At 44.6% G+C, this 9,547-nt stretch overlaps 1 protein-coding gene across 1 annotated transcript; it reads right to left on the minus strand.

Moving 5' to 3' along the window:
• Window positions 1-1,243: 1,243 nt before the first annotated feature.
• Window positions 1,244-9,311, minus strand: LOC117252436 (alpha-2Db adrenergic receptor-like). Its single transcript, XM_033619316.2, has 2 exons — window positions 7,516-9,311; window positions 1,244-2,489 (listed from the first exon to the last, which is right to left on the minus strand). The coding sequence occupies exons 1-2, from the start codon at window positions 7,894-7,896 to the stop codon at window positions 1,347-1,349; spliced, it is 1,524 nt and encodes a 507-aa protein (XP_033475207.1). The 5' UTR covers window positions 7,897-9,311; the 3' UTR covers window positions 1,244-1,346.
• Between the last annotated feature and the right edge of the window lie 236 nt (window positions 9,312-9,547).

The raw sequence follows: 9,547 nt of genomic DNA on the forward strand, positions 1-9,547 counted from the left end.
CTCTAAACATAACCACTAAGTGTTTTATCTATGTTGTAAATTTATTTTGTAAAAGACTTTGCACATGTAGCCAGCAGACAGTGTCCATTTCCTGTGTATCCTGTGTGTAAGTGTATTTTGAAAAGACACAATACATGTACAGTAACAGCTGTAAATTGATACACCGTCCGTGAACGTCCAAAATTGACGCAGGCAGGTACCTAGCGCGTCATATTTAGATGAGTAGGTCCATTGACAAAGCAGCCGGATGTGATGAGTTGGGATGAGAGCCTGTTGGGTTTCCTGCTCCGTCTCTCTTTAAGTTAAGTTAAGTTAAGGGATCCTTGACCTGAAAGCCATTAAAGAACTCTGCTCTACATCAGTTAAGGTGAGATAATTAATTATGCAACTTCTGAGTTGTGGTCAACCCCCGTGTTGCATGGCAACCACAGTGATGTAACACCGTTTGTGGCCTTGGACTTGTCACTCCCTCTGCCACTGCTTTGTGTTTGAAAAGATAAAAGCATCTCGTCAGTGGAGACGAGCACTCCGAGTCCTGTCATTTCACCCTGAGCTTCACAGCATAATTATCCATTGTTGTATGAGCCTCAGGTTGATTATATTTATTCAGAGGCTCTGGTATAGTTAGGCATTTCTTTTCTTTCTCTTTGTCCCCTCCCTCTTTCTCTCTGTGTTCGGCGGCTCGGCCCATCTGCTAGCTGCATATGAATTTTTTATGTCTTTGCCCCCGAGCTGTGCAGTGTCAACAGAACGTTGCTGCTCTGTGAAAAACTGGTAACTTTCATTCGGCTCTCTGCGCTTTATGTCGACTTGAAGTTAAAGTTTAAACTTTGGGTGCTGCTGGTGTTTAATTACTCTGAGGCACAGAAATCCATTAAAGGCTCACTGTATGTTTCTTTAAAGCGCAGTCAGTTTTTCTCAGCTCCTTAAATCTGCATCTGTGTCAATATAGAATCTGCAGAGCCAGTGAGACTGTCTGCTACAGCGTGCAGACATCTCGGAGCTCTGCGGGGACGATATTCACAGCCCTGCAGCCATTTTCCTCTAATTAACATTCAAATATAGGCAAAGCCCACGTTGTAATGTCTATGTGTTGTTGCATCAAGGAAGCAGAGTTAGAAACACCTGCACACACAGCGTCCGTGTGTCATCATCATCTTCCTCTGACTCGTTTACACTAGAATAGAAAGTGATTGTTATAATAAATTAATGAGGAGCTGAATAATAAATCAATACGCAGGCTGTATGGCAAGCCCTTTAATGTCGGTATGACAGCACAGTGGAAAACAGGATTAAAACTGTGTGCACACACATTTGTGTTCGTCAAACACACGTACATTCACATGTTATGTTCGTTTGTGAGTCTGGAATAAAATCTTCTTGAAGGCCCTCCTGAAGTCTCGGTTGAAGATGGTGTATATGATGGGGTTCAGGCAGCTGTTGCAGTATCCGATCCAGAAAAACAGGTTGAAGAGTGCGTCAGGGATCGCGCAGTTCTCTCTGCAGACAGCCTGCAGACTGTAGGTGAAGAAGAACGGGAACCAGCAGAGGACAAAAACCCCCATCACCACCGCCAGAACAAATGTGAAGCGCTTCTCTCTCATCTGTGCCACTTTGTTTTTGGACAGAGACATCTGCCTGCTGCGGAGAGGCACCGGAGACGGGAGGAGGAAGTGGTGGGAGCAGTTCTCAGATGATGCCCATGATATGGAGGCACAGGACGGAGGAGGAGGAGGAGGCTTCAACCTGTTTGATTGTCCCTCTGCGTCCTTCCGCTCCTCTGTTTTCACACTTACGCCGGCTCTCCTGGAGAAGCGGAGAGCGGAGGAAAATGAGGAGGATGTTTTTATGGCAGCCTCGCAGCTCCTCTCCTCCAAGTCGATATCGTCCAGCTCTCCTCTCCTGTTGCTGTCCATGTTGGAAGAGCTGTGTCTGTTGGCAGGCCGCGGGCTGTCCAGTTCGTACTGGGAGTCACCGCAGCCGGCTCCCTTTCTTTGGCAAGTCCTGGACGCACCCACAAAGCAGGTCTCAGACTGCGATGGCTGCCTCTCCAGCACGTTCTTCGCCACAAACACAGTGGACGCCCGCTGCTTGGCAACACGGTAGATCTTACAATACACGAGTATCATGATGACGCCCGGGGCAAAGAAGGACACGAGGCAGGAGGAGAGGATGTACCACGTCTGGTTGATGAGGAGACACTCCTGCCTCTGCATGTCGCTCTCCTCCTCCGTCCCCAAATCCTCCTCCTTCTGCGTCATGAGGAGCGGTGGGGAGGAGATGATGATGGATATGAGCCACACGATGCTGATCATCATTTTAATCCGTCTGGGCGTCCGTTTGCGGTTGTAGCTGACAGCTTTGGTGACTGACCAGTAGCGGTCGAGGCTGATGGCGCAGAGGTGGACGATGGAGGAAGTGCAGAAGAGCACGTCCAGAGCCAGGTAGAAGGAGCACCAGATGGAACCAAAGTACCAGTAGCCCATGACCTGGAGAGAGGACAAACCAATTAAGATATGATAATGACTTCATCAAGCCCCAGAAATGACCTGCAGAGAAAAACAAAGTGGCCTTGAGCAAAGCACCTGGAGGATTATTTTACCTCGAAATAACAATCCAGTCAATATCTCATTACTGCCACGTCAGCCGCAACTGTTTCTAGTTGGCAGGAAACACTCTCAGTGAGTTTGCCCCTGTGGTTTCATATCAGCCCTCTTGAAAATTATTTAAGCCGACAGTCTTTTCACGGCTGCAAGAGACTGTAAAATATCCATCACATTCCTCCACAGCGTGCGCTCTGCTGTCCAAATGAAGTCTGTTTTAAGAGAAAAGTCTCGGCTTTACCTCTTCTTCATGAGTTTTCTTCTCTGGCAGGTGATAAAGGAGTAAATATTGGACGTTCTCAGCTGCAGTGCAGCGTTTGGATGATGCTGCATTCACTTTTCTGTGGAGTTTTATTCTCAGTTTGTGTTTGTGGAGCTGTGAAATGAGGGTGAAGTTGAGAGGAGAGCTGAGATGGAACCACTGCAACAATTTTCCTGAGAAGTCGATCTGAGCTTTGATCGAAACTGAGACAATAAATTCATGAATTAATCAACCTAAGTTCTGATCACAGATGAATCTTGATCAATCATGACGAGAAACATTCTGCATAGTGAACAGCAGAAGAAGGCTGTAGCTTTGTTTTCTCTTTAGCTCGTCAGTAATTGATGTAATGACTCTCCTCATAAAACCAACAGTCCATTAGCTGTAAAACAGGCGACACAGAGTGGATATTAAGTCAGATGATGAGTGCAGCAGACAGATGGATGAGAATGACCCTCGGTCACCTGACTGTCTGTGTTATGACCAAAAACAAGCTCTACAGCAGACAGGAAACTGTTAAGCCCTGTTTCCACCAAACCCTTTCAGTCCAGTACCTTTGGAACCAGCAGTAAGCCTTCAGACATGGTACCTAGACCCTCGGTGTGTTCAGACAGTCCTCTTAAATGTGGGCGGGGTTGTTGTCACTCACTGCTCCGTCCAGCACTCGCTGTATTTCCTCATCAGCGGTGACACAGATGGAAGTCTGCACCTGGTTTATCGTCCACAGAACGAGGCTGCACGCCCACATTTTCACAACAAAATAGAACAGGCTGCAGTGAGAGTCTCTCTCCATGGGATATTTAAAAATAGCAGCTTTGTGCATTTAGTCCTTCTCAGGCAAGCTCAAGGGTTTAGTGCTGCTGTAGCCAACAGGAAGTGAGGATTAGAATATATGACCTTCACATAATCCGCTCCAAATTAATCTATATTTTTAAAGTCATTACTAAAAGTGTGTGTCATATAAAAACTAAAGTGATGGTCAAAGTTGTCACAGTGAAATTTAAGGTGTGCTGATGGATTCACGTCATCAACTCATGCATTGAGTAACATTACAAGTTAACGTTCCACCTTAAAAGTTGCCGGCAGTCGGCCCAGTGAATGAAGTTATTTTTTCTCTTTCATTTTATAGTTGTAGTTTACTGATGTATGAACAGAGGTTACATAAAACCAGAGTGACCGTCCTCTACTGACCAATCAGACTGCAGGGTTTCTAGCTCCACCTTTTAGTACCAGATCTGTGTGCTAGGTACCCCAACAGAGGGGGGACCAAACATGGGGACGCTAAGGAACGCTTCTGTTGGGACCATCCACAACTTTACACTGTGGAGACAGAGAGTGCATCGAACTGAACTGAACCATAACTGCTCGGTGGAGACGGGGCTTTACAGACATGAGAAGTGTCGGACATTGAACGCAACACAGCAGAAGCTTCAGGTAAGTTTCAAGTATTAACGGTTGATAAAACGCAGAGATAAATCAGTGAACTGTTATTAGAAGAGAACTTCAGAGAGGAAACACCAGCTACAGATCTAGCAGACGATCATCATTTTAATTGTCCAGAATTATTCAGAAAATGTCAACAGTGAAGTCAAGATGCTCACAGCCTGAATCTCACACAGTTTATCTTCTTGAGTGCTGTTGGAAGCTAGGGAGGGACTTGTAACAGATATTAATCGCTGTTTACAGTAGCCAACAGCAACCCAATCGCCAGAATAAATGTTGGCATTGTACATTTGTACTTTACTGTATAGAGTACGAGAGTGTTACTTTATGTTGTAACAGCATTGTGGGTAACGTGGTTATGTTTAGGCAGAAAAACTGTTTGATTATGGTTGGAAAAGATCATATATTGGCTTAAAATTCACAGTTTTTGGAGCAGGAAATGCACAATGTCTCTGTAAAAAACATTTCACTCTCCGCTCAAACAACACAGATGGGTCGCTAAAAAAACACCAACGTCTGGTGTCTAAACAGCTGCTGGAAAAACAGCAGTGACTCTGTAAACACGCACAGTGTTGTTGTTTGTTGATCTTGAGCAGTGGTCTGCACCTTGGTGGGCATCTCTCCTACGAGACACACCATCCACCATCCCCTCCACCTCCTGACGACACAGTCAGCTCATATACAACAACACTTTGGACATGTTGATATGATCTGTGAGAAATGTGCAAATGTACATAGCCAATAGTTCTGCATGTGTGTTACGCCCGTCCTGCCAGATTTCAGGACAGCCTGCTCTCTGTTGGTGAAGACTTTTCACCATCAACCACACCTGCAGATTGTACCAACAAATCGGACAGGGATTAAATGGACGAAGAAGACAACCATGAAGAGGCCATTTTTAGAGCGAGGCTGTACATTTTGGGGTCACGATCCGAAGCCGCCAGCGCTACTGGTGTAGGTGAGGTGTAGGCTCAACCCCTCGATGGAGCTGTGATAAGCTTGTTTCTATATATTAGCCTTTCATTGGGTGCAAAGCCCCTGAGTGCAGGATGAGTCTTTTTTTTTTTTTTTCTGGAAATGACAAACTCTCAAATTCCATCAAGAATACCTAAAAAAATAAATTGTTGTTGAGTCAGATACCGCCCGCAAACCTGACAATAAGCGCTCATATGTGATAAAAAAAAAATTAACATCAAATTTGATTTTATTGGAACTTTAACGATTCGTCCAAATTATTCTGATGTGTTTTGGTTTGCAACAGACAAACAGCACCACGTGTTCCCTTTCAGTCAACTAGAAAATGTTTGACATTCAGCATCATTAGATTCACAGTGTAAACTCAGGAACAAAGAGATCAACACACCCTGATCATGAGGTTTTGTTATCGGTGGATTTCATTGATCCACAACTGCCATCGTCAGATTAGTTAATGTGTGATCTGTATCTGCCTGCCTTAATCTGAACGATGACATTTGATCATGAGTTTTGCATTTGTACCTGGCATTGATAAACATTTCCATCATCTCAATTCAACCTGTGTTGCAACTGGGTCTCAATAAAAACATTTGCTGGGACTCTATAGGTCAAGAAAAGCAATATTGCTTAATGGGTTCCACTTACTTTTCATCAACCCAGTTGCCAGAAAAAATGTTGGTGTTATATGTTTCTGCAAACCACTGATAAATTGCATTTGTTCGTCCTAAGTTGAAACTTTATGTTTCTTTATGTATCAACAGCGCTGTGGTTAATGTGTGGTTTAGGCTGTTCTCACGTACTGTTCGCACATATACCTACAAAAACTAATGCACCAAAATTTGGAAATTTCCCACGCAATCACGAGCCAGTAATTCTGTATAACCGACATAACTGGAAAAGCTGCGATCATGTGACTAATGCGCCGACAGGAGTTAAGAAGGAAGCAGTCCATGGGAGGAGGCAGACTGAGGTGGTGGATGGGTTAAAAAAATACGGGACTTTCCGCAGGAGACCGTCGTTCAGAACTGCGTGAACTTTGTGTGAACTTTTACTTATTTCAAGGTTGTCATCACTGTGTTTTTCTCTCCTAAACCTAACAAAAGTTTACTTGTTTAAACCTAACCTACGTAGCTTTACTTTAGAGAAACAACTTCATGTTGAGTACATGCTGTCATTGGCCGGACACTAAGATATCATATGAACTGATGTTTGAAAAAAGGTTGTGCAGTTAGATTTAGGCACAAAATCCACTTGGTTATGGTTCTGAACAGATCTCGTTTTGGCTCAAAGTACTTGGTTCCCGGCAGGAAACACAGCGATGTCTCTGTAAAACAAATTGCCTTTCATGGCCGTATCCTCAGAGGAAAAATAGCGATAAAACACAACTGCTTTTGATGTGTGTTGGTTTCCAGCAGTGGTCTGCAGCTTGGTAAGCATCAAATCACTTCACAAATGTTGATGTGATGCATATGAAATGTACAAATCTAACATGTTTGTGGTTTGCAGAAATGTATAATGCAAACATATTCTTCTGGTGTCTGGGCTGATTTCGTTTTCAGAGGCAGAGCTCGATGTGTTGAGGCAGCAGGAAGAGGTGGAGTTAGATGACGTTTCAACTTGCTGGATTTTTAGTGACGCTCGCTGCATGGCACGAGAGACTGTGCTGTGTGTCGGTCCACCAGTTTGATCCAGACTGAAATATCTCAACAACTACTGGATGGAAGATATTTATTGTCTCCAAAGGATGAAATCCACTGATTTTTTCTCCAGCACCATAACGGGGTTGATGTTTTTGTTTTTTTGTGAAATGTTTCGACAACTCTTGGATGGATTGCCATGAAATTTAGTAACAATATTCACGGTCCCCAGAGGATGTGTCCTGTTGACTGTGGTGAACCTCTGACACCAACAGGTTTATGGTTTTGAATTAAACGTTTCGACTATTGATGGATGGATTTCCATGAAATTTGGTGCAGACGTTCATGAACTTTGTGGTGATCCTTTACTTTTTTATCTAGTGCCATCGTTGGGTCACATCTTTATCTTGTCCAACTCTTAAGTCTGTCTAAAAGTTTGTTTTCTTAACAGTGATCAGTGCAGCCTCACAGATCTGGCTGAGATTTGATCCTCCAGCCTCCACAGTTTGGCTGATGTTCTACCTGCATTTACACCTCTACTGACACGTGTTCAGATGAGATGTCCAGATAAAGACTGGAAAGTGTGTTTCCTCACCTCATTCGCCAAGGAGAAGGGGATGACCAGCGTCGCCACCAGTATGTCCGCTGAAGCCAGAGACACCAGGAAGAGATTCTGCGGCGGCCTCAGGGCTCGGCTGGTGAACACCGCCACCACCACCAGCACGTTACCCACCACAGTCCCCAGTATGATGACCGAGACCACCAGCACGATGAAGACTGACGCCACCTGCGAGTGAGGAGGTAGAGGAGGAGATCTCGGCGAGGAAGAGGAGGTGTGATTGACATTCTCAAACGAAGAGTTTGGCGGTAAATTGGCCGGAATCGTGGCCATGACGGAAGTTAATACATCCGATAAGTCCATCCTGGTTAAATGTCCGACGGTATGATCCCCATTTTTGTTTGAACTCCAGTGCATTCACTGCAGACAGAGTGTCTTTGTGCCAGTCGGTGAGAAAATAAATGAAAGTACAAAAATGAGAAAAGGAATGAGAGGAAAGAGAGAGTGGAAGAATCTGCAGAATAATACGTCTCTTTGGTTACAGAGGAAAACCGTCCAATAATATCCTCACCAGCTACAAAATATCTGACTTCTAATCTCTCAAAAAATACTCCTGCATGTCTTAAATCCTCACAGCACCACAGCTGTGGTCAATATTTCATCATACTGTACCCAAATCATGCCGCTTCATCTCCTGCTGCAACACATCTGCCACTGAAGGAAAGATTTACATGATTTAAGTTCAGACTAAAAGTCATACCTGCTGAAATATCCATTCAGTAGCACATCAGCGCCCAGAGGTTGACACACTGCATTGAAGCTACAACACTGGCCTACTTATTAAAAAGGAGACGCAAGGAAATGAAAAAATAAAAAATAAAAAAATAAAGCGTACGGCTACATGCTCCAGTTGGAGCAAGGACAGAAACCTATTTGGAATGCATGGTACCCTCATACTGCTGCACTCCGAAAAGATGTGGCAGAAAGAGAGGCTCCAAAAGTAGAGAAGAAACAACTAAAAGAAGAGGAGAGGTGAGGAGAGGAAGAGGAGGACGAGGAAGAGGAGGTGATGTGGAAAAAACAACAACAAAAAAACAAAAGAGATGAGAAGAAAAACAGAGGTCCTCACTTTCATGCGAGTCGTTGCCGTGCTGAGTGACACTGCTGCTGCCGCCGCTGCTGTTCACTGAGTCTCCACTGCTGGAAATGAGAGGAGAGGAGGAGGAGGCGAGAGAGAGAGAGAGACTAACAGAGAGGAGAGATGAAAGGAAGGAGTAGGAGATGCAGGGGGAGAGGGATGGATGGAGGAGAAGAAAAGGCCAGGGAAAAAAGAAATGAAAAGAGAGATGGGAGGAGAGGTGGATAAAGGGAGAGATGATTAGACGGGAGAGGAGGCACTTTGAGAAAGAGTGGGAGGAGAGGGAAAGAGGGAAGATACAGGGAGGAGGAGAGGAAAGGAAAAACGACAGGAGATTAGAGGATAAGAAAGAGAGGAGGAATGAAATGAGAAATGAAGGAGAGGAGGGCACTTCGAGAGAGAGTGGGAGGAGGAGAAAGGGAAGAGGAGAGATGCAGGGACGAGAGGAAAGAGGAGAAGAAATGAAAAAGTTGAGAGGATAGAAAGAGGGAGTAAGGAGGGAGAGGAGAGGATGAGAGGGAGATGGGGAGAAAAGGAGGAGAAAGGAGAAAAGACGGAATGAAAGGTATAGAAGATGACAAGGAGAGGTGGAAGTAGAGAGATGAACAGAGGAGAGGAGAAGAAAAAGAAACCATGACAGGAGACGAAAAAAAATGAGAGCACAGGGGAGAAGAGGAGATGAATAGGAGCCATGGGAGGAGAGGGAACAAGGTTTGAAGTGAGGACAGGAAAGAAAAGAAAAAGAAGCTGGAGGAAGAAAGAGAGGAGAGACAACATGAAAGAAGGGTGATGGTAAAAAGAAGAGGAAGAGAGGTGAAGACATGAAAGAAAGTGAGGAGACAGTGGAGGAAAGGAGAAAAAAGAAGAAGATGGAAGAGGATGTAAAGGAGGAAAGGGATGTGATGAAAAATAAGGGCAGAGGAGAGGAGG

The sequence above is a fragment of the Epinephelus lanceolatus genome, chromosome 2, assembly GCF_041903045.1.
Source record: "Epinephelus lanceolatus isolate andai-2023 chromosome 2, ASM4190304v1, whole genome shotgun sequence".
Classification (NCBI taxonomy): domain Eukaryota; kingdom Metazoa; phylum Chordata; class Actinopteri; order Perciformes; family Serranidae; genus Epinephelus; species Epinephelus lanceolatus.

Excerpts from the sequence above, each read along its gene's own strand:
- LOC117252436 (XM_033619316.2), bottom strand. The coding sequence starts at position 7,896 with ATGCACTGGAGTTCAAACAAAAATGGGGATCATACCGTCGGACATTTA. Across the intron at positions 2,490-7,515 it reads CCTTCTCCTTGGCGAATGAG|GTCATGGGCTACTGGTACTT; the intron begins GTGAGGAAACAC and ends TCCTCTCTCCAG.